The 25866-nt window shown below is 47.4% G+C and overlaps 1 protein-coding gene across 1 annotated transcript in view; it reads right to left on the minus strand.

Annotated features, from left to right (window-relative positions):
- Nucleotides 1-25866, minus strand: part of LOC138505064 (mucin-19-like) — a 424600-nt gene that overhangs the window by 51159 nt on the left and 347575 nt on the right. Inside the window, exons 50-56 of the mRNA XM_069625388.1 lie at nucleotides 24493-24623; nucleotides 21758-21883; nucleotides 21267-21384; nucleotides 20395-20533; nucleotides 18963-19073; nucleotides 17558-17627; nucleotides 17296-17433 (exon numbers count right to left, since the gene is read on the minus strand). Coding sequence (XP_069481489.1) covers nucleotides 17296-17433; nucleotides 17558-17627; nucleotides 18963-19073; nucleotides 20395-20533; nucleotides 21267-21384; nucleotides 21758-21883; nucleotides 24493-24623 — 833 coding nt within the window. The remainder of the gene's footprint in view (nucleotides 1-17295; nucleotides 17434-17557; nucleotides 17628-18962; nucleotides 19074-20394; nucleotides 20534-21266; nucleotides 21385-21757; nucleotides 21884-24492; nucleotides 24624-25866) is intronic.

A 25866-nucleotide genomic window follows, 5' to 3' on the forward strand; every position in this document is an offset into this window, starting at 1 on the left:
TGGTGGAAATGTAGATCACATTAGTGAAATCATAACCATATTGTTCGTAGGGTACTTAGGAACAATGCAATTTGATGCCACTTCCTGTTTTGTCAAGGGGTGAAAGGTCACGTTTCATCGCTTCCTGGGATGTCACTTTAGGGTGGGTTCAAATGACATCACTTCCGGTGATGTCATCAGAGGTCAAGGGTCATGAGGCGAGCGGTGGGCCACTTTTATGAGGTGATGGGTGGGCCACTTTTTCTTGGGTGTCCGGGCCTATTTCTTGTCCCAGTCCGACCCTGTCCTCCACTCGGTCAGGAAGACGTCCTTGGCTGCGCAGGCGCGCACATATGACGAGACAGCTGCACACATGCAATCCTCCGTCTTCTCACAGTTGCAAGTGTCAAACCTGCAGTTCTGGGGATAGGAAATGGAGTCGCCCAGTTAGAATGCAATGGAATGATGCCACCCCTCAGAGCTGATCTAGACAGGAGCACATTCCCCTGTAACCAGGCTGCATGGTGTGCGCTTGCACTCTGTGGATTTTAGATTTGCCTGCAGTCCACAAGGTCACCACTAGACATAGACAAGGGCACAGGCGAGCCACGGAACAGGCATTAAAGTAAGACATGTACGCCCACAGTCTACACTTCACTGAGGTAGAGGAGTCCTAGGTGATAATGCCCGAGCAACCGAGGCACCCTTTCAGCAGAATGTGTCTGGAGACCACCTGAGCACCGCCATTGAGGACAAATGGCAGGGGCAGGGGTGCACCTAGGCTAACATTTTAGGGTGGTTAACGTTTCAAATGTTTGGAGAGGGGCAGACTTCAGAGACAGTGGGAGAGGGGAAAGTTAATTTGCGTGGGGGCATCTACTTGTTTACACATTCTAATGAAACTATTCTAGTTCAGCTTCAATGTTACAAGCTGTTAATTCTCTCTGTCACGTCTGAAACGACACACTTAACTGCTGCAAGAATGTGCTGTCTCCTGTTCCCCCTACCCTTCCAATCCCTGCCCTGACATGCAAGTACTAACGCCACATCACGATTTCAATTGCTTTAAACGGTATGCATACGAATGCACATGCTAACAATGACAGGCTTTACATAAGTATGTGCACTGTCTTGGTTAACTGTGCAGCCACCGGCACTGTTTATTGTCTGGTTCCTGTTCTGTCCTGCCACAGCTCTTACAATCAGCCAGATCAAGTCAACATACCTCAATATTCCAGGGGGGCCAAAGCCCAATTTCCCCAATGGTCATTGTACCACTGGCAGGGGGAATTCAGGAGTCAGTGTGTCAAGTGTTACAGGATACGTGTCTGAAATCTCAGTAGGAACGTGCGGACCGCAATGTTGTTGTCCCTCTGTTCCTACACACCTGCTACTGCCACACAGTCTCACAATAATGTTGTCACTACTTGGATCTTACAGAGAGATTTAAAGACCCACGGGATCTGAAAATTTACTACGTCACTTATATGCTGTGTATAGCAGGTGTGTAGGAACCAGGGCAGGGAGTGGAGGCACAGGGTGTGGCGGGGTGTATTTAACTTCCCTCTTCCCCGAGTGTTATGGACAAAGGGGGATTTGTCCCCCACTTTCCAAAACAAGGGTAGAGTGGGGATGTAGAACAAGGCAGGGGTCTATTGTTTTTTTTGTTTTTTTTACTCAAGTGCTGTCCCTGAGTAACATCAGACTTGGGAACTGCTCCTACAGCCCTTAAAACATGGCACAATGCTTCTGCCGACCCCACCAATTACCATGCACCCACATATCTGTGTGAAGGGCACAGGAAGGTCTGTAGGGTGTCTTTGGAGATGCAGCAAGATTGTAGATTGACACGCCTTTCACTTTCCCGTCAATTACCCCTATCCAGACTCAGCCATGTGAGAACCTCTCGCTGGTCAAGAAGATGTTGACACTGTTAGGGAGAATTCTCTCTTTAGGCTGAATTTCCTAACCTAGTTTGCTGGATTTCTGGAGTTTGTTTTTTTCTCCTGCCAAGAGTGAGACTCTTTTTCTCCCACTCTTGGACATGATTAATGGTGTTCCTTTGACTGTTAATGTGTTTTATGGGCTATGGGGTCCTTTACTCCATAGGGTCTCCTGTGTTTTTACTATGTGTGTTACACAGCACCCTCCGTGCTGTAACACAGGGGTGTCGTAGTGACAACCCACCATAGCCTCCATATCCTGGGACTGACTATTGTCTCCCAGGGCATGTAAAGTCACCATTGGCTTTACTAGTCCCAAATTATTAACAGAAACCAGTACAAACCATCATATTGTGGACGTACTGGTCTGGGCAATTTGATTGCCCCGGGGTCTGATAGTCCAGGGGGCACGTCTCCGTCCCCCCTGATCGAGTTTTGGCTGGTGGCAGTGGATACTACTTTTTATATTCGGCCGTGAATATGTCCCTATGGGATTTTCCCATTGTTCGAGGCTACCAACTTTAATTATTTAATTCTCATAGCCTCGAACATACCGCCGGTTTATTTATTTAATATTCATTCGCCGGTTGGTATTTTTTGCCAGGACTCGATTCTAAAATGGCGTTTGTGTTCTCTTCTGTGACTCCAACCCAAGTCGAGCCCTTTGTTTCACTTTTTGGCGGGCTTCTCCACAGATGCCTCCAAAAGTGGTGCCACTCTGCCTGGGTACCACAGGGGGTGTGGGAGGGGTTTAGGGACCCTGGACTGAGTTACCTTGGTAACTCAAGTCGCACTCTTGTGTGATTGGCCCAAGTGGTGAGCCGGCCAGCTCACCACTTAGCATGTTTGATTGACAGCTAGGCTGAGTGAATGGGGGTATGCTGCATAAAACCAGGGCTTTTGGGACTGGAACTTCAGATGTCGCCACAGGACCTGAGAATCCGACAAGGGAGAAGCTGAGCCGACCTACCACGACGACACCACCGGTGGAGCCCTGCAGAACCGACTCACCACTTCCCGACGACAGAGAAGATCTCCCGGCTGGAGAGGCTTCTTCCCCTGACTGGTGGGCACAACCAGTTTATCTTCTTTTCTTCGCACCCCTGGCCGGTTTGTGGTCCAACTGCCCGTGCCAAGCACCCCGGCAGTCGGATAGCCAATTAGCACTGAACCGCAAATCAACGGGCCGCGCCTTGTACCTGAGAAACTCTGCGGCTGGTTTCTTCCCTGGCAGTGCAACGGACGCCTGTCTTCCTCCCCGACGAGATCCTCTCTTCCCCTGGATGAAGCACTGACTTGCATCCGCTGCCAGGAACCACTGACCCCGCTGGAGTGTTCTCCCCACTTTAAGGTACCATGTCCGCCAGGCCTCCCTTTCTAAAGATTGCTACAGGGTAATAATAACCCCTTAACCTTCTGGACTGGGCTGGCCGCCTTGACCCTCTAACTGGTCCCTTTCCTTGATCCAACTCCTTTTTGAACCGTTTGTGCACTGCAACCGTGTGACCTTGGACACATTTCGTTTTGATCCTCTTAAAGCGGATCCGGCCTACTGACTCTGAATTCATGGTGTTACTTTGCCTTCCTCTCTTGTCAAACACCTGTAGTCCTAAATCTTTTGCAGTGGTCCCAGAGGGAACTGCACAGGTTTCTGCCTAACACTGGTGTACAGCGGTGGGATATGTATTGAGTATACACTTTAGAGTGCTTGTTGAACACTTTAGGACAACTAACCACAGAGCTTAGCACTAAAAAGCTGATTTTCTAACTATGGGCCTCATTACACGGTAGACGGTAAGGGAATACCGTTACCGGTAACGAAAAGCCGATCACGACCCGGACCCACCGCTATTAGTGGACCCGTAAAGTACGGCGCCACCAATAGCGGCGTGGCCGCTTGCGCGCGACCCCCACACCGTAAACAGCGCCATGGCGCAAATAGCACGCAATCACAACCCATGCGTACACGGCAATACCGGCATCCCAAAGACCCAAAAAGCATGTACCGGCATGGCGCTAATAACAGCATCGAAAACCACACGTTAAGAGTCCTGAGCAGTGTTCCCATCTGCCCATCTGCCCCAGGTGGACACAACCAGCACAGGTGGAGTCAATGGAGACAGCCAGCACTAAAGAGCACACCACACCCCTTCCCACACCCCTTCCCACAGCAAGATGGTCCCAACACCAGCAGCATGACATAGGCCTGCGTACATAACTGCAGTGCAGCACCAACAACAACAGGCATCACCGAAGAGACGTAGGAGTAGGAGCAGGAGGAGGAGGCCGAGACCTGCGCAGCAAGCACCACCGGGGCACCCAGAAACACCACAAGGGCAGCCAACAAACCCCCGGAATCAAGGCGAAGATGACCATAGTATGTGTAAGGCACAACTAAATGTGCATCTGATAGAATGTGCCCATGGCACCATGCAAACACCAGATGAGCATGATGTGGATGTGGATGAGTATTGTCGAAATGCCCAGCCCGGACATGCAAGAGGCGATGGCATGGCGGGACAGGATCCGCGTCAGCATCGGAATCAGGAATAGCATCAGGAACAAAGGTGGAATATCATGCATGGAGAGACGTGCATTGTTGCCCTTGTGGCCGTCTTGAGGCCCACAAAGGGCCCTCTCCCAAAGAAAATCACACATACACAATGATGGAGACCATGCCTGTTTTTCAACTGCAGAAGAGTGTATTTTGAACATAACGTGTACAGAAAGTGCATAACCCCAACTGTGCAAACACCCCCCCCCACAACACCCCCGAATACACCCTCCCCCCTCCCCCACAACACCCCCGAATATACCCTCCCCCCCTCCCCCCACAACACTCCCACGTGAGTTCCAAGGCGTGAACATGTCCTTCCCCAAATGTGGCCGATATTCCTTGTTGGCCCCATTTGTTCGCTCCTTCTTCGGGCGTTTGCGATGGTGTGCGCCTGAGGTTGCGCATAGAGCGGCGTAGGGGGCTTGTCTGCCGCGAACTCCCAGAGGAGGCTGGGCCTGTTTCCTCCTGGGTAGGGAGTGGACATCTGCGCTCAATCGCCTCCGCAATGCGGATCATGGCCTGCCTGAGTTGCCCCATCTCATTGCATATGCGGTTGGTGCATGCCTCCATGGCCTCCCTCGTCTGGCGTGCGAATGCACCAATGTCCTCCCTCAGGTGCCCTGTCTCTGCCACATGTTGACCTACCAGACCAGCCATTTCGGTCTGCCTCTGGTAGATGGCTGATAGGTCAAGTTCCTCGTTGTCTGCAGGTGGAATGGCTGATGCGCCTGGATCAATAGCACTGGCATCAGGCGTAGGTTCCAGGGGGCTCCATGACACATCATGTGTGTAGGCGGGCGATCCGCCTTGGCTGAACGGACCTGGTGAAAACATTGGGGATGCGAGTAAGTGGCGTGTGGGGATGGGGCTCTGACTCAGATCCTCATTCACCGGTGCTTCCTCCGCATCGGAAAGTGGCCCAGTGGCTGCTGCCTCACCCGTAGAACTGGTGGCAGCAGAGTGCACTCCCTCCATGCTGCCTTCAATTGATAGGAGACACACTCCCGTGGTTACCACAACAGCGGCAGGCATGGCCTCTGGCTGCGTGGCACTGCTGCTCCTGCTGCCTTTGTCCCGGTCACTACTCTTGGGTCCCCTAGAGGATGTTGCGTGGTCCCCGGTGGCATCCCTCCTGGCTTTTTTCATGGGTGTGGGAGTGGGTGCTGACGTGCGTGGCTCCTCATTTTCCGTGTGTGATCCTGCAGGGGTGATAAGAAGGGTAAATCATCATCTATGGGTCTACCTGCATTATGGCAGATGTATACGTCATGCAGTTTGATGCATTTTGGGGTCATCATTGTGGAGGCATGGAATGGGGATGTTGGCTGGCTCATGCATGATTGGCCCTGTGTTGGTGGGTATGTGATGATGCATGCATGTCTGTTTGTGGCTGGATCCACGGCATTCATATGGACACATGATTGTGGGACCCCTCACCCTACACTGTGCATTTTTGGGTGCATACACTCACCTCCATCCGATGAAACGGCCACGCCATGCTCCATATCGCCGACCCCCTCTATCGACTCGACTCCTATTGTGGAGGCACATATCTCCTCCCACTCCTTCATCTTCAAGGGGGACTCTGCGCCACCTCCTGTGGCCATTGCCATGTTGCGGTTCACAGATAAAATGTTGCGCACACGCACCCGGAGGTCGTCCCACCTTTTGCGGCATTCCCTGACACTCCGGGTGGTGGTGCCCACCGCACTGACTTTTAGCGCGACTTCGGCCCAGATGGCCTTCTTCTTAAGGAGGGCCTCCCGCCGCATATCGTTCACAAATACTACTCCTGCATTTGCAGCAAGTGTGGTGGTCAGCATCATTAGTTCCTCATTAGTGAACTTTTCTTTGCGCTGGCGATCAGCAGTTTTTTTAAGCGCCTTCGACATCCTCGAGCTACCCGGTATGGTTCCTGGTCGGAGTTGCCTGGATATATGTCCTGGATGCAGAGGATGGCAATGGATTGTGTTTTTGAAGATGGCCGCTGTGCTCTTTCCCGTTCCTGTGCGACGACGTAATTTCCGGTTCCGCTTTTTAACGGTGTGCGGTAATGGCGGTGTCCGCTATTTACGGGTAGCGGGAGGGCGGAGGCGCTATCGGTGGTTTTGCGGGCGCCGGTAAGGGGCTTTTTGGGGTATTTAGCGGCAGGGCGGAACGGTCATTTACGGCATGGCGCTATGCTCGTGTCCGCGTACTCGTGATGGGACGCTATTAGCGGCCTCTTGCGAGGGCGGACACGCTAATGGCGCCATGCCGTAAAATTCCGATTTTTACCGCCTACCGTATAATGAGGCCCTATGTCTGCTATGGAGAGTTATACTCTAGAATCATTGTCTGCCAAAAGTGCTGATTGCTTAAACGTATTGTGTAGACATAAGAATTTCTCTGAGAAGGGCAAGAAAATGGAACTTGTAGAAAAGAAAAGATTGTTAGAAAACCAAAGTCTAGGTGGTACAGAGGAATCTACCCCCCCCCCCCAGCAAATGTAGAAAACAGTGATGGTATTGATCTGAATCAAAGTCTTGATAATGAGTCAGAAGAGGAAAGTGAACCTAATGAAGTTAGCCACTCTGAGCCTCTGTCTGCCTTACCTACTGTACCTACTGGGCCTATACCAGGTCCCACATGTAACCCTGCTTATTTTGAACTTGAAAGAATGAAGCTTGAATTAGAGTACAAACGTTTTTTAGCTCAATCTGAAAGAAACCAAGAGCTAAATTTCAGAAGAATGAATGCCCAGGCTGAGCAGAAGCAAGCTGAGTTAAGACTCAGAGAAATAGAGCTTAATCATGAACTAGAAATGAAAAAGTCGTCTGTGGAAAATGCTTCTCTCTCCTCTGGTTCTTCTAGGAGTTCCAGTCCCAAAAGACCCCGGGTGCCTAAGGAATTAGTGGGTATGTATGAACCTAGGTTGGATGTGTTGGATTGGTTAAAAATGTTTGAGTATAATAATGGGCTCCAGGACATCACAGGGAATGAGTTACTTCCCTGGTTGTTCTCTAGGCTCCCCCCTGTTGCAACTGATGTGGTAATGGAGTTGGGGGAGGAGGAGAGAAAGGATTATGAATGTGTGAAGCTAGCTTTGATAGCTGGATTTGGGAAGACCCCTTCCCAGTACCTTAAGAGGTTTAGGACCCTCAAAAAGCATGATGGTACCCCTTGGGCTACCTGGGTGAGTGAAAGTTTGAAAAACTTAGAGGGATGGATTAAGGGTTACAGAGTTAACACTTATGAAGGAATGAAGAATCTTGTAATGTTGGAGTCAATTTATGATGCCTGCTCTCCTGAGCTCAGACAGCACGTGGCTGATTCAAAGGAATTAGATTCCAGGAAGTTAGCTAAGGCTGCTGACTTGTGGGTTGCCAACAGGGACACTCACAAGGATTCTGGGGCTACTCAGAAAAAGGATGAGGGAAAACAGCCAAAGAAGGACTCCAAAGAGAATTCTAATAATTTCAATTCCAAAGAGGGCCCCGAACAAAACCAAAAGGGTAAGCCACAAGGGAAACCAAATCAGGCTAGTGTACCTCCTGGTGCCAAACCAGAAGGAGGTCAGAACAAGCCACCATTCCAGAAAACATTTGGTAAATGTTTTGTTTGTGGCTCTACTGACCATGTGAAAGGAGATCCCAGATGTAAGGGTAAACCTTCAGGGGTCCAGCTTGTCTCCTTAGCCTTCGCTCCAGAGGAGGAAGTACAAATGGCAAGTGGAAACTTTCTATTACTGGCTGATGAACCCATTGGAGTCTCAGCCAGTGTTTCTTTAGTATCTCTGGGTTTGTGGGAACAACAGAACTTAGATGTCTATAATTCTATCCCAGATAATACTAAAGAGTATTATAAGGACAGTGTCCAGGTGATTGGTCAGGAGACTCCTGCCATTAGGGACACTGGGGCCAGCATAACTGTGGTGGACAAATCGTTTTTTCAGGCTGAGGATGTTGCTAAGGCACCCAAACGCCTCACCAAGTTAGCTGGAGGGCCTGTGCAGATGCTTCCCCAATTACCAGTTCTCATCCAGTGTAATGACATGACTGTGAAGATACCTGTCAGCAGACAAAGTGAGGTGCCAGGAAGGGTTCTGCTGGGTAATGACTTGAAAACTCTTGGAGTAGTGTCACATACCCCCAGACCTCCTAGTAAAAGGTTACAGGAGCTCACCAGACCTGCAAGGAAGAGAACCATGAGAGGTACTCCCAAGGAGATGATGAAGAAAGAGATCACTCCTGCTCCACTGGAGATATCAGCTGCTGTCTCTAAGCAACAAGAAGCAAAATGGAAAGCTAAGACTTCTAACAAGAAACCAGCAGTCGGTACTCCAGTGCAGCCAACAAGGACTTCCTCTAGGTTGTCCAAAGTTACACCAGTAACTCCCCCTCCAGCTGTGGCAGAGAGGGAGGTAGAACCCTGTGTGGTTGAACTAGACTCTGAAGAAGAGCTAGTGGAAGGCCAGGAACTCATTGGAGATCTGGATCCTGTTGACCATCCTGAGCTGCAGTCTTTACTGGCAGAAGGTGGACCCAACAGGGCAGACTTCAGTAAGGGACAGAGAGAATGTCCAACTCTGGAAGGTCTTCGCCACCAGGCAGATGCTCAGGCTGAAGGGCAAGAGCCTGGGAAATATAGGTTACACTGGGAAGATAGCCTCTTCTACAGTGAACCAACCGAGTCTGCCCCTGGGGACAACAAACGACTTGTAGTACCTCAAGAGAACAGACCACAGTTCTTGCAGTTAGCCCATGAGATTTCTTTGGCTGGTCACTTGAGTTTCAAGAAGACTAAGGAAAGGCTCTCCCTCTACTTTTATTGGCCAAAGATGGGGGCTGAAGTAGATAAATACTGCAGGAGCTGCCACACCTGCCAGACTTCTGGTAAGGTTGGCTCCAAGAATGTGGCACCTTTAGTGCCTCTGCCAGTTGTGGGAGTCCCATTTGAGAGAGTAAGGATTGACATTGTTGGTCCCCTTGATCCTCCAACCTCCTCAGGCAACAGGTTTATACTTGTTGAAGTAGACCATGCTACTAGGTACCCTGAGGTAATTCCTATGAGGACTGTTACAGCTCCGGCTGTGGCTAAGGCCCTCATTGGTATTTTGACCAGGGTTGGGTTTCCTAAGGAAGTAATCTCTGACAGGGGGTCAAATGTTATGTCCCACTACATGAAATCCATGTGGACAACATGCAGAGTTACTTACAAGTTCTCAACCGCATACCACCCTCAGACCAATGGATTGGTTGAAAGGTTCAACAGAACCACGAAGAGCATGATAGGTGGTTTAGAGGACCCCTTAAAAGAAAATGGGACCTTCTACTGCCATGCCTTCTCTTTGCTTATAGAGAAGTCCCTCAGGAGGGAGTAGATTATTCTCCCTTTGAACTTCTTTATGGTCATCCGGTCAGAGGTCCATTGGCCCTGATCAAGGAGGGGTTGGAGAGTGCTCCTTCCCCCAAGCCAGTCAGAGTGACTGACTACGTGATAGGTCTCCGAAGGAGAATGTCACAAATGATGGCAGAAGCAAGTGATAACTTGAAAGCTGGACAAGCATTGGTCAAGCACTGGTATGACCAAAAAGCTAACATGGTTGAGTTTACTCAGGACCAGCTAGTTCTCGTTATGATTCCAACAAGGCAGAGAGCCTTGCAAGACAAATGGATGGGACCCTTCAAAGTTGTGGGTAAACTTGGAGAGGGCAACTATCTGGTGGACTTGGGCAACCCAAGGAGGCTCCAACAGTCTTCCACACCAACAGACTAAAAGTGTGTGTCTCCAGACCTGATGTAGGAGCTTTGCTTCTAGCATCATCAGAGGAAGAAGAAGAGAGTGAAGCTCTTCCTGATCTCCTCAGAGGCTTACCGTTAGACGAAAAGATTGAAGGAGTAAATCTCTCTTCAAATCTGACACCTGAGCAACAGGAAGAGTGCAAGTCTATGTTAAATCAGTTTGCCTCTCTGTTCTCACTTTCACCAGGCTTGACCCCTTGGGGACAGCATGACATACTCACTGGTGACTGTCTGCCAGTCAAAATCAGAGGATATCGAATGTCAGAAAATGTAAGAACCCACATCAAAGGTGAGGTCCACAAGATGCTTGATCCCGGGGTAATAGAGCCCTCTACTAGTCCATGGTCTAACCCAGTTGTGTTAGTACCTAAGGCAGGATCTAAAGAACTTAGATTCTGTGTGGATTACAGAGCTCTTAATGCAGTCACTAAGACTGATGCCCACCCTTTGCCAAGGACAGATGAGTTGGTGGATAGACTTGGTGCAGCCAAGTTCCTCAGCACATTTGACTTTACGTCAGGCTATTGACAAATAGCCCTGACAGACCATGCCAAGGAGAAAACTGCATTTTCTACCCCAGTTGGCTTATACCAGTTTAAGGTTATGCCTTTTGGATTGAAAAATGCACCTGCTACATTTCAAAGGATGGTAAACCAGGTTCTGAATGGGATGGAAGACTTCTGCATGGCATACTTGGATGACATAGCAGTGTTCAGCAATTCCTGGGAAGAACATGTGGACCACCTGAGATACGTTTTGCAGGCTCTTGGAAAGGCCAATCTGACCATAAAGGCAAGTAAATGCCAGATTGGACAGAGTAAAGTGGTCTACCTTGGACATGAGGTAGAGGTGGAGAAAAAAAGGCCTTTGCCCAGTAAGATTGAAGCTGTGCAAAATTGGACAACACCTACTACTCAGACCCAGGTGAGAGCCTTCTTAGGTCTCACTGGGTATTACAAGAATTTCATTGAGAACTATGGGTCCATAGCTTCTCCACTGAATGTCATCTCCTCTCCTAAATTCCCTAAAAAGGTTAGGTGGAATGAGGAATGCAATCAGGCCTTTGAAACCCTGAAAAAGGCTCTTTGCCAAGCCCCAGTACTCAGAGCTCCTGACTACCACCAAACGTTCATTGTGCAAACAGATGCTTCAAATGTAGGAATAGATGCAGTCCTCAGTCTGGATGGGAAAGGTAGGGAGCACCCCATTTGCTTCATCAGTAGAAAACTGAAGGATCCTGAAACAAGGTGGGCAACCATTGAACAAGAGTGTTTTGCTATTGTGTGGGCTCTGAAGAAGTTTAGGCCATACTTGTATGGATCTACTTTTGTCATTCAGACTGACCGCCAACCCTTGAGATGGTTAATGCAAATGAAAGGGGAAAACCCAAAACTATTGAGATGGTCAATCTGCCTGCAAGGGTTTGATTTCACCATTGAGCTCAGGTCAGGGTGTCACCACCAAAATGCTGTTGGTCTCTCTAGGATGTATGTCATCGACTAGAGATATGAGATTCATCCAGGAGTGGATTAAATCCTCCTGTCCCATAGTCTGGGGGGGGGGGGCGAGTGTTAGGGAGAAATCTCTCTTTAGGCTGAATTTCCTAACCTAGTGAGTCCCCCAGCAGCTTTGCTGGATTTCTGGAGTTTGTTTTTTTCTCCGGCCAAGAGTGAGACTCTTTTTCTCCCACTCTTGGACATGATTAATGGTGTTCCTTTGACTGTTAATGTGTTTTATGGGCTATGGGGTCCTTTACTCCATAGGGTCTCCTGTGTTTTTACTATGTGTGTTACACAGCACCCTCCGTGCCGTAACACAGGGGTGTCGTAGTGACACCCCACCATAGACTCCATACCCTGGGACTGAATCCTGTCTCCCAGGGCATGTAAAGTCACCATTGGCTTTACTAGTCCCAAATTATTAACAGAAACCAGTACAAACCATCATGTTGTGGACGTACTGGTGGGGGCAATTCGATTGCCCCGGGGCCTATTAGTCGAGGGGGCACGTCTCTGTCCCCCCTGATCGAGTTTTGGCTGCTGGCAGTGGATACTACTTTTTATATTTGACCGCGAATATGTCCCTATGGGATTTTCCCATTGTTCGAGGATACCAACTTTAATTATTTAATTCTCATTGCCTCGAACATACCGCCGGTTTATTTATTTAATATTAATTCGCCAGTTGGTATTTTTTGCCAGGACTCGATTCTAAAATGGCGTTTGAGTTCTCTTCTGTAACTCCAACCCAAGTCGAGCCCTTTGTTCCACTTTTTGGCGGGCTTCTCCACAGAAGCCTCCAAAAGTGGTGCCACTCTGTCTGGGTACCACAGGGTGTGTGGGAGGGGTTTAGGCACCCTGGACTGAGTTACCTTGGTAACTCAAGTCACACTCTTGTGTGATTGGCCCAAGTGGTGAGCCGGCCGGCTCACCACTTAGCATGTTTGATTGACAGCTAGGCTGGGTGAATGGGGGTATGCTGTATAAAAGCAGGGCTTTTGGGACTGGAACTTCAGAAGTCGCCACAGGACCTGAGAATCCGACGAGGGAGAAGCTGAGCCGACCTACGACGACGACACCACCGGTGGAGCCCTGCGGAACCGACTCACCACTTCCCGACTACAGAGAAGATCTCCCGGCTGGAGAGGCTTCTTCCCCTGACTGGTGGGCACAACCAGTTTATCTTCTTTTCTTCGTACCCCAGACTGGTTTGTGGTCGAACTGCCCGTGCCAAGCACCCCGGCAGCCAGATAGCCACTTACCACTGAACCGCGAATCAACGGACCGCGCCTTGTTCCTGAGAAACTCTGCAGCTGGTTTCTTCCCTGGCAGTGCAACGGACTCCTGTCTTCCTCCCCGACGAGATCCTCTCTTCCCCCGGACGAAGCACCAACTTGCATCCGCTGCCAGGAACAACTGCCCCCGCTGGAGTATTCTCACCACTTTAAGGTACCGTGTCCGCCAGGCCTCCCTTTCTAAAGATTGCTACGAGGTAATAATAACTCCTTAACCTTCTGGACTGCGCTGGCCGCCTTGACCCTCTAACTGGTCCCTTTCTTTGATCCAACTCCTTTTTGAACCGTTACAAGACTTTTGTGCACTGCAACCGTGTGACCTTGGACACATTTCGTTTTGATCCTCTTAAAGCGGATCCGGCCTACTGACTCTGAATTCATGGTGTTCCTTTGCCTTCCTCTCTTGTTGTGTTCGTGAAAAAGTGTTGGGATCTGTTTCAATTTCTTCTCTGCTTTTCTCTCCCTTTTTAAAACGAATGATTAGAGTGCCATCTACGTTAAGCGCTCACCGCTGTCTGAAAATAAGTGGGGCTTTACTTAAGACTTGTCTAATATTCTTTTAAGGGAGTGTATATCTTTTAGTGACCGTGTTTTTTAATTGCTTACTATTAGTGCCTGTGTGTTTTTCTAGATGTGGTTTTAAATAAATAATTCTATCTCTTTTACACCAAGCCCTGGTCAGTGTTTACTTGTTCTATTGTGTTCTCTTGACCTATTGTGAATACTCTGTATACTGCCTAACTCTTCTTGAGGGAAGTCTGACTGCTCAGCCACAGCTACCAAGTGAATCTGTGTGGTACAGACTGCTACCAAGTGGGTTTACTGCCAAACACCTGTAGTCCTAAATCTTTTGCAGTGGTCCCAGAGGGAACTGCACAGGTTTCTGCCTAACAGACACAACATATGAAAATAACTTTCTAATAATGCTTTTCAGTAAACATTTTGCTTTAAAAAATATGCTTCTTAGGAAAATAGCTCCCTCGAAAATCACATCCCCTTCTCTTAATCATAAGAACATTTTGAAACATAGATGTTAGAGGACTGCGGGTCTCCCTCTGGGCCCTGACTAGGAACCAACGAAAAGGCACAATATCAAAAATCCCCACAACAACAAAAGATAACATTAATTAAAAAGGCGTGAACACAAAATTATATTCGACAGTAAACACTCAAAAGAAATGATTGCAAAAGCATAACATGTTAAGGAGAAATAATTCAGAACCAATAAAGTGAGAAGGAATAATTGAGAAAGATAATTTTGAAAAGAAAATTAGCACATGGAAACTTCTCTGCGCGGAGGAGGAATGGTTTTAATATCCCTAATGTGTTGGGTTGGGTGGGGAAGAGGCACTTTTGCGTTTATTTGGGAATTGTGCATTTACCAAAGGTGGGCTAATGATGAAATGAAATGCAAGTCTGCTGACACACACAAGTTATCTTCCCATCAGTGCCCTTGCCACTTCTTCGCCTCATTTCTCTGCCAGTAGCTGGACAAGACTTAAGCTGCGTAACCTGGTCCTACTAAGGCAAGCGTACAGGAACACACACACACAAGCACACACACAAACACACACACACACACACACACACGAATATTGTTATTGTCAGCCCCAACACCTAATTCAATTTGGATCTAAATGACTCATGCATCACTTTTAAATCTAACAAGCGGACGCTTTACACTTTCCTAGAGGCACTCCCCCATTCCGCCATCTTGAATGTTTGTGTCATTTGGGGAGATTATAGCCTCACCCTTGCAATATACAATTCTGAATTTTGGAATATTGCAAAAAATAGATTAGAAATACACACAGAGCCTCTTTCAACAGAATATATCAAAATGTCCCAATAAAATTGCAATTAACTCATAACTGGAGTGGTGGGTATTGGACATGTGAAGACTGTTACTCGCGAGGCCAGGATTTGTTCTTAGCTCTCACACATTAGTGCAGGAGGTCATGCTCTACACATGCGTCATGGCCACTCCACTAACTTTCAGCTGGGGAAATCATGACAATATCAGGAGCCTCAACCGGACAATTGTCCTATACTAGTATGTAAGAACATTAAAAGCTACATATAAAGCTAAAAAAAAGTGTGTTCTGCTTCATGCAGGCATGTTCTGGCGTTCACCTTTTCCGGGGAGAACCCCAACATGGTGGTCATATAAACTATAAGGGGGCATACAACACGAGCTTCAACCTGTTGGTCAAATACAGTCTGGGGTTCTGTAGATGTGTAATGATTTTTAAAACCAAGCATATTGTTTTCTCAAAAGAGCCCAAAATGGTCCTATCGATTACCCCTCTTGTCACCAGAAGTGAATGCAGACATTTGATGTTAGAAACGAGCCCTCACCTGCTCGTAGACATTTGGGTTCACCATGGCATGACATGTCTTGAAGGGTCCCTCAGGATCGGACAGCGTCTCACACCAGTGCTCTGCGTACCTCTCTGCAGAAGGGGAGAGGGAAGGAGGCGGTTACCCCTGAATTCCCCTGTGGTGATAATAAAGCGATCTCCAGCCGTCATGCTGCCACAAACCAACGAGAAAGGGTACTAAATGGCAAACCATGTGGCATTTACTATAGCAGCCACAAATGCTGACTTCAGCATCTTTATAATGGTTAAATAAAGGAGAGGTTATTAAGTAAAGAGCAAAGATGAGAGTAACAAGCAGGGGTAGAGGGACTGAATAGCAATGCGCAAGTGCGTAGGAATACCATGGATTTTCGGCCATATAGGAGCCGGGTCTGGTCACGGACTTCGCCTCCGTGACTGACAATGCTCTCTTCCTGATTCTACCTTCCTGGGGGTATATTGTCTGGTTATGGTTATGCCGCCATGACTAAAGATGGACTGGTCTGGGTCTTTGCTGCGGCACGGAAGTTGGGTATGGAGTTCTAGTTGATGACCTGCTTCTAGTTTCCCTGTGTCTCAGGGTATAAACATGGTTTGGTTGGACCATGGTTACCAATTCCATGGTCTTTCGCCACTGACTACACCGGCTAGGAATGATGGTCGTTGACATTCCAAACATCTGCTGGCCACATGAGTAAGCATGGCTCTTGTCTTACTCAGTGAAGATGCAATGTAATTCGTCTCTTTATTTCCTCTCATTTACTGACATCATTTTGCAATGGACCAGGCCCGGGAAAAGGAAGGCTTGCCACATGTTACACTGTTTCTTAAAGTAGAGGATGATCATTTTGCCAAGGTTCACTGGCCTCATAGGTTTTTATTCTTATGTTGTACAATTGTATTTGTGGCAACTAGGGTCTGAGCTAGAGATTTCTCTGTGTACACAAAGGAACACATACACTACACTGGGTCTAGCATGAGCCACCAGGAGGCTTTCCAGCACTTGGGAAATATTCTACAATCCCAGAGATTCAGGACAGTGCTCATTCTGCAGTATCGTGGGGATGCTTTCAGGCAGCAGTAGGTACAAAGATTCATCACATCATAACCTGCAGCCCTCTGAACACTGGTGTGGTCTGGAATAGTGAAGAAACAGAGGCTGCCACAGAACCCCTGATCAAGCCTAGCCTCTGGGGCTAACCTCTGCAATAATAATAATAATAATAATAATAATAACAATAATAATAATAATAATAATAAAAAGAAGAAACACTAATTGACATATTTTAAAAAACGTTACCCTTTTTAAATATTAATTTACTTTTTGTTTCCCAACATATTTGCTAGTTGTGAACCAACCTGATACTTCAATGGTAACCGATTGTCCCTCTTTGCATACAGGATCCATACATGGCCAGGATGCCTGGTTTTGCTCACTGATTTATGTGGTAGCCTATGTCACTGGTTTTGACTTTAGTGAGGGGGAATTCCATGAGAAGTCCTAGGGAATGGGAATCGGCTAGCTAGTGGATACTCTTACTCCCAACCACCTTTCTGACTGTGTCCACCTGCAGTTTGAAGCAAATTTTGTTGTTGGGATTTCCTTGAAAACCCCTACCGTTTTCTACGCTGGCAGAGCAAGGGTCCTCATGGTTGGGTAGGATAGTTGGACAGTCACTCTGGGTCCTCCAGTGGTTTCCAAACGATGCGCCAGTGCCCTCCACACCTCCGTTAGGGGTTTTGAAATCATCGGCCGGGTTTTTGTTGAAGTTTCCACAGAGACCTTTTTCGGAAGCAACAAGAAAGAGGTGAGTTCCACTCATTTCAAATGATCAGTAAACGAGGCATGCAACAAGACGTTGAGACATGTGTGACTTACCGCATGTCTTCCCCTCTAGGTGTGGCTCCAGCCGCACACGGACTCCCATGATAGGCATTATCTGAACCTCCACTTGGAGGCCATTGCTTGTTTGCACAGTTATAAAAGACTTAGAAGGTTGTAATACAGTGGCACCATCTGCATACACAAAAGATGGAGGGCAAAGTTTTAGAAGAGGCTACTGCTGTAAAACTTGGGGACTCTGCCCCCTTTGAGGTGGCAAGCAAAGCACAGAATCACTGAGAAGTCCTTCAAAACTCACCTGCAATGATGGGCAGGTCAGTGACGGCCATGTCCATGAGTACGGTGCCACAGGGCTTAATGAAGAAAGTCTAAGGGATGAAGGTGGACAATGATTAACAGGATTGCCAATTACCTGACTCAAACTGACCACTTCTCAATGAAAAGCCACACGTATTCAATTGGCGGGTAAAGGAATTACCATGAAAACAAATGGCCCATTTCCCTCAAAAGCCACTCACAATAGTGCCCTGGACTTGAACGACACCTGGAGATGGGAAGTCTGCAATTTTCATGAGCATGTTGAACTTCACATTCCGAGCTATGGTCTATCTCTCAGATATCTGTTACAAAAACTCTAGGAAACTTGGCCTACCCAGAAAAGGAAAAATGACTTAGTTCTTGTAGGGCGTTGGTGGTAGAATTGCACTACAGAAATCAGAGTTAGATTTCTTTAATTTTTTTTTTTAAGTAAAGCGAAAGAGAAGAAGACATGTCTGGCTGTAGGCATGGGAATTCAATGTTATCTGTTTTACATCCTTTTGGTGAGCTTCTGATTTTCACCAACATTCTTGTGTCCCTTCCTTGCTCTATCTCACAACCTGCTACCACCAGCAACCGTGGTTGGCTGCTCCGCTAGTCCCTCACTTATTATCGCTTCCCTGATCCCCCCTTGCATTGCATCCACTTTGAAGCCTTGCAGCGGTAGCCAAGTGGAACAACTCAACAGCCTCAATGGGACAAAGGCCACATGTTGCGTGGCTCATGGATCCACAAAATGATGTAGAGATTGCAGCTCCTGGAGGGTGATACATTTCAATATCTCACAGTTTATATGCAAATGGGTACAGGCAGAGGAGTTGCGAAAATGATCCTGTTAAAACACATTGACTGAATCTGGAGAAGGGGTGTTAGGTCCTAAGAGCCACACAGCCTTCCTATTACTCCGTAAGATAGTGTGTGCATGCCCATATAATTTGGGCTCCACCATTTTTAGCTGCTGAAATGCATATTTACCACTCCCTTTGCCCTCCCTCTGCAACATGTGACCTCTGAAGATAGTTGCTGCGCAGGTACAGGCATCTCTGCTTAAACTATTCTGGCAATGTTTAGATATTGGGTTTGGTCTCACTGATAGGTCCCTAGACGCACAAACATTATTAATATTTTGTGAAAGAGTGGCATAAATGAGTGCAATTTAAATGTCTTTCAGGGGAGTACAAGAGCTCCGTAAATATTCCATCACAATATGTGTCTCTAATTGAGAGACTCCATTAGAAAACCCAGGACCTCTTCCACACAACCTTAAAGAACGGAAGACCTCCTCTCCTCAACCACAGAAACAGAAGGTGGCTAGAAGGGCCTTCTCAGAGCCTCTTTCGACTCGTACCCTCTTTATTGACTTTCTATTTTAGGTGGTCACTTACCTTGTCTCCTCCGTTCAGGCTGATGGTGACGCTTTTTAGGCAGGTCTCGGTCTCCGTCTTGCCGCACGTGCGTAGCTCTGCCAGGACCTTGAAAGAGTTACCACTGCAGTCCTGCGAAGAAAAGTGCAACAGAGAGCTTAAAGATTTCCTGTTGTCCCTCACCCGCGCCTCATGCACGATTGACAGCAGTGCGATCCGTGGCACGAGAGGTATGCAACACAGGTGAGCTCAGGCAGAAACGTTGAATAGGCACAAAGTACATGTTGACGGTCAGTAATAACCTTATGAGCTGAAGCTTGAAGGGCAGTGCTTCATTTGTGGGGAGGGATTGCCAGGCCTCAGCCCTGGCACTTATTTCTGAGCCCCGGCACTTATTTCCCATCCTAGCTTGATTATGTTGTGGTGGTTTGGCAACTTTATTATTTTAACTGTCAGTCAGTGATAGTAATAAAAAAAACAGTGTGTGCTGACCTGGGTCTCTTCATCCTGGTCTTGCTCATTGCTATTCATGACCTTGATAACCCAGGCTGGCAGGGCATGGCTGTTTATACATTTACATGAATACCAATGAGTTAGAGGGTGACAATGTTGGGCACTGAGGCTGGCCATGCCTGCACACTGCTCCAATCAACCTGCATGACATTGCTGCAAATGATCTACTGTAGTAACCAGCAATGTGGGTTGACAACAACAGGCCAGTCACCCGCCAGCAGATACAACACAGGGGCAAGGTCAGTGAAAGGGCCAATATCAAAGAGAAGTGCCTAGCATGATTACCAGACCAAGGAAGGTGATCTTGCTGCAGTGTTTGACAAGCGCGTTCATCAGTTCAGTAATAATTTTGCCTGCATTTGTCCAATAATTTACCATAGAAGGAAAGCGTGTTGGCTCTTATTTTCTATTGATAGTTTGTTAAAATGTTTCACTTGCCACTGTTAGAATGAGGGCAAAGTATTAACAATAATGTGTTTGAAAGAAACACTTAAATATTTATATTATTTCAAGACACTATGTTACATTGATTGGTATCTGTAAATCACAGCATGCGTCCATCACCCTGAATGGACCAGTGGTATATGCAGCCTTAAAACCTATTATGTTGGTACTGTATGGAGCAGGCATGGGTGGCGTCAGTGGACTAGGAGTTGCCCACAACGATGTGTCAGTGACGTGCAAGAAAATATTTGGGCGTTGGCACTTATTTTCTTACAAATCAAGCACTGTTGAAGGGATTATAGAAGAAAGACCCTTAGCATGACTGGTTTATGGCAGTACAATGCTTGAGAAAAGGGGTATCCATCAAAAGGGTACATTGCATGTGCAGTGTCTTGCAGCTGCAACGGGGGCTTTAGAAGCATTGCATAACCAATTGCTCATTCCCATGCATCCCTCTCCACCAGAAGCAATGCTGATGGTACAGTCTTGAGTTTACCTTTGCGAGCTCGTAGCTACAGTCTCCGTGGAAGTTGTAGTCTTTCTCGTCAAAGGTGCGGATGTGAGAACCTCCTTCCACAGAACAGGTCCCAACGCAGGGGAGGTCCGTGCAGTTCCACCTGCCTCCAATGCAGGTGCTGAAGAGAAAGAGCAGCATTACCACCTGGACACACCACGGGAGGTTAGCCTGTTTTGGCATAGGGGCATATTGCCTGCTTTGCACCCTTGATTGAACAGAGAGGTCCCAACTTGGGGCACGAATAGGATCTGCACAAATGTCTTTGTTGTTAATTTCAGGGGAGTAAAGTGGTGATGGGAAAAGTACGCTAAACAGACCAACCCTGAAATCCCAGGCTTCAAAATAAGAGCGGACATCAACTGTACCATTACAGGGCCTCAGGAGCCAGCGCAGCTTCACAATATTTCTATTGCCCAGGAGAAATTGTACAGGAGCAAGGATGTCAGTGACATTCGTGGTCATTGGGTGACGTATTACAAACTACTTCTCTCAAGAACTTCCTTAGTGTCTGTTTTTCAGGAGGGCTTCTCCATTTTATCACAGCAAAAGGGCCAAAGCAAAGGATTTTCACAGGCACTTAGAGGAGTTCTCACTGCCCCGTAGATTGGAAGAGTTGCTGAAAATAGGCCCATCAGGTGAAATGCAGTCGCACAAGGGCCATTTGCCAAAACAACCGCCCTCACAAACTTATGAAGTGAATTTTGCAGCTACATTCAGGCCAAAAGACACCAGAACAAGATCAGAGGTTCATTCTGAACACACTATGAAATTTGGAAAAGCAGATCTAGCTGAGAGGTTGGCTAGTTGTTGCCCTAGAACATCTGGTACTAAGTAAATGATAGAATATTTACCATGAGTGGCAGGCTGTCTGATAACCCGTGCCTTTGGTGTAGATCTTGCCATTGAATTTACAAGCGCACTCTGCCTCCTCGATGCAGCCCATGTCAGTGTAATCATCAAATACCCTTCCTGGCCATGAAAAAGAGAAATACTTAAGTACAGGGCAGCACGTGCTGTGGATGAAATGGCGTTGTTCATTGAAAGCCACATTACCATGCCAAGGACTTAACCCAACACTATGGTTCTACGCCCACAACTTCTTTCTAGCTCTATTGTCTATGCCCGATATATCTGGATAGACTATGAGCCCTGACACCGGACGGAGGTCAGGGCTCTAAACGTAGACCTGTCAAGGATCTGGTGCTTTTTGGCTAGGATTGCTAGCCTGTAGCACTGCATAAATGCCACGGAAATCAGAAGGCTTCCCCTCACCCAAACTCCTTAGAAAAACCTTCAAGAGCAGCAGTACCAGAGCTTAGGCGGGGGTCTGGGAGGGCCTTACCTGCAGGGCAGAAGCAGCCGTCAGAGCAGTGGTCGTCACACATTGTTGACTGCTCGTTGTTGGAACAGGTGTCCACGCAGGGCGTGCCACACTCCTCGAAATTCATATTAAAAGGGCATGTGATTGCTGAAAGGGTAATGACAACATGGTTAAATGTGTTAATTGTATGTCCTTGACCATTGCAGCCATGGGCTGTTTGCCTGATGGGTGGACAATGTACACACGTTTGTGGTTCGTGAATGTAGTGAATGAAACGCCCTGTAGCAAAAACGTACTTTACGCAGTGGCGCCCCCAGATATGTTTCATAGGGGTGGCCTGATGAGGTCACTTGGGGTGGCACACGAAGTTGCATTCATAAGAGGCAGCCAGGCCGGGGGTGCAGGGGGGAATGTACTTATAATGGTGTCAGTGGCCCCCCCTTGGCCACCCCTTGGTGGCGCCTCTGACTTTATGGTGACATACGATTAGGAGACCCCTCCTTTGTGTGCCACTACACTTATATAAGTGGTATGCTCCGAAAATAGCTTCATGTCGCTCTTTTCCCTGGCAAGTATTTCCATGGCAACCCCAGGCTATAGGACTAGTATGTATGGAGAGCAATTACTTTTAAGCGGGATATATGGCGGCGTGTCTTTGTCGCGCTGCAAGTGCAACGCGAGTATTCACCATGATGCGCTTGCATTGCGTCAAAGAACTGCACGGCCCGGGGAGTTACGTCAAGCGTGAGCACAGGAGGCAGGTGGGTAGGATGTGTGTAGTGGGTGCGGTGGGGCACGTCGAGTGTGAAACAGAAGAGGAAGAAGTGCATCAGTGGCGGGAGATTAAGGTAAGTGTCGGGTGTGTGGGTGGGGGAAGGGAAAACCCACCCTTTGTAGGAGCTAGAGGCAGGAGGAGTGAGGTCGAAGTGGCTCGGGGGGCGGGGGCGGAGAGAGGGCCTCTGTAGAGGCGACCTGGCATGGAACAGGGGTGTGGAGGGGGCACTGAATGTATTTAATACAAGTGATGATGAGACATGGAACCAGGAATAGATCAGGTACATTCACCGGAAGCAGCCAGGACAAGCCCTCTGTGATTATTCAGCAATGTCCTGAGGGTCTGTCTTTGGAGGGGGAGGGGGTGGGGGGCTGTGATCTGTTCAGATGCATTCCACTTCATTCTATGTGGGACTTAATCTCCAAAACGGGGCTTTTTTGAGATTTCGAGTGATACGTTTGACCCAGAATATCAGCGAGTCTGAACGAGAAAGGGATCTCGGGGGCTTCTGGAGCGTGGAAGTGGGTCAGATGAAACCATAAGAAAGTAGTTTTAACGGAATCGTGGCCACTGCAGACTTACGGCACAGATCTGGTGTTCTCCAATTCCGAGGCTTGCTACCAGAGTGGGAGCACTGCCGGGAGTACTCAGCGAAGTTGTTGCACAGGCAGAAGGAGTGTGTCTCATTGTTGTTGCACCGGCACAGGTCCTGTACACAAGCTTCAATGTAGGGGTGGACGGCAACTGAAGCATTGCAATCATGAAAGGGCTCAGACGTCAGTATGGATTCGCAATATTTATGCTGCTCAGGAGAAAGGCAGGAGAAAATGTAAAGGCGCAAGGGTGCTGGGGGCAATTTCCTCATTGGTGAAGTATTACGCACTGCACCTCTCTGGGGCTTCCTCGGGGCACTTTTTTCAGCAGGCCCCTACATCTTATCACAGCAGAAGGGTCAAAGCAAAGGATGTTCACATGCACTTACAGGTTTTCCCACTACCCTGTAACTTGGAATTTTTGCTGCAAATAAGACTATGAGGTGAAGTGCATTCTGGTATATCATTTATTACGCAATGCCTTATACTGAAGTAGCCACTCTGTGAGACTAAACAAGTGGACAGCTTCAAGGTGGACACTGGCGCACGGTATCCAGGTTGGACTTGGGTGAAGTGAGAATGACTCACATGATGCAACTGAGACAAGAAACCAGATGGAAGTGGCCAATCCCCACTGACACATGAATCACATGAACCCTTCTACCACCAGGACATAAAGGTAGGCACCTGCAGAAATATGAATGTGAATTCGGACTGGCTCCGGGTGCACGCTCTCGTGTCGACTAATAAATAACTGCTTGGGGAAAAGAAGCACACATTCTGGAAAATGCTTGCCTTATTTCCTTTGCACTGAAAAGATCACAAAAAGATATTGTTTGAGAGCGGATTCTAATTCTTACATGGTCAGTGCAGTTGTTGAGGGGCTCGACTTCTAGATCATTGCACTCTTCTGTAGGGCCGTTCATCTTCTGAAGGTTGCCGAACTCTCTCGGGGTCATCTTGGCACCTTACACAAAAATGAAGGTGAAGGAGTTAAATGTGTCCATGGTAGCAACACTTCAATCAATCCAACTTACTCCCAACATGCACACTTAATGACCAGGTAGGTAAACATCTCGATATCTGTGCCTTCAAAGGGCAAAGATAATGCGATATCGACCCCACAGGTGTGCGCCATTGATTTCACTGAAGTAATCCAAGCTTGGTGTTATTTGTCCTTCAGTCGCAAGCTAAATATTTGGGATATTGGGCCACACTGACGTTAATACTGTAATAACACTGCTTTGAGTTCTCCCAACCAGGGATTAATATTGTTGATCAAACTCTATTGATAACCTTGCAAATTTCTCTTCGGGAGTCCACCTGTGGCAAAAACCTATTTTGCCCACCTGGATGGGGTATACGAGGGCTGTTGTTCCTATCCTTACCGTTCAGGTAAAACTCATTGTCACGCATGTTATTGAAGTCGGCACAGAGCCCGCAGGTTGTGTTGGCATATTTCCCATCCAGCTCCAGCTGCAATGAAGGAAGATGGGTTGTGAGGTAATTGTGGCTGCTGCTTATGAGAACAAGAATTCATTCGGGTCAACTGATAAACATTGGGCCACAGCCTTGTCCCAGGGACTTCGCTGCTGCGTAAGCCATTGTGATACTGAGAAGGGACTGAAATGGTGACACAGAAAGGTTAAATAAAGAGCACTACACAACAGTAAATACCTCTATGGCTTGATGGAACAGTGGGTGGATGGAAGAGGGCACATTTCTCCCACTAATGCTGTGACTTGTTTTTACACTATGTCCTATGCAGTCCACCCCTGCATCAATGAACCACCTATTAGAATTGCCCTTTTACATCTGATTCTGATACGTTTTCTTTTTTTAATGCAATGGGCTCTACGTGTCTCTTACACATACGAATGAAAAACATTCCCTCAAAAATATTTCACATTCATTCTGATCTTTAAAGTGCTCCTAACTACCCTACAATGCATATGTTCATAAGGATAGATCCAGTTTCAAATGTTCACTGTAGGTAAAGAAAACGACCTAAAACATTTTTGACAAAATTCAGCAATGTTGCGGTAATATTTCTACACCACGGCAGTTATACCCCTAAAGCGATCCCCAACCTGTTTCTTTCCTTCCTTTTACTGTTGTAATTCTTCAGCGGAAGTGCACATATCCTTGAGAAAACACATTAAGCGTGGATGCATAACACCTACAAAACACTTTAACACAATCCCATTGATAAAAAATCCTCAAACAAAAATGCAAACTAAACAAACTAGAAGTTAGTGTACAAGTTTATTGAACTTTTAGAAGATGTTAAAGGAAACTTTAAATACACTTTTAATAAGTGGGTGGGTAATTGATGTAAGGGTGGGTGCCATAGGACACAATGTACAATTTTGTGTTCATTTCAGATGGTTCTGTGTAAGCCTGGAGCACCAGATTCATGGTAGTACCAAACTCAGTAGAAACCTTGCACTGCCACTAAGATTTACATTGATCTGTCATCAGTTTCTAAGACCAATCAAACAAGTGAGAGGATCAGATTATCACTCGGGTGGATTTGCAAGGGAAGGATTTGCCCTATTTGACATCCAGAGGACCACGAGGTACTGAACCCCAGTGGGAACAACTGGAGGAGGTTCGACTAGTCCTGATCAATTTACATTAAAATGGCTTTGTGAATTTCAGTGCAAGAGACACATTCTTCCCAAGTCTAAAAATGAAGGTTTATGGGTACACTCATGCAGTGGCAGAATTCAAGTCTAAAGGCCATCATGAATAATTGAGAC

The sequence above is a fragment of the Ambystoma mexicanum genome, chromosome 11 (genome assembly GCF_040938575.1).
Source record: "Ambystoma mexicanum isolate Mex_15411 chromosome 11, UKY_AmexF1_1, whole genome shotgun sequence".
In the NCBI taxonomy this organism is placed as follows: domain Eukaryota; kingdom Metazoa; phylum Chordata; class Amphibia; order Caudata; family Ambystomatidae; genus Ambystoma; species Ambystoma mexicanum.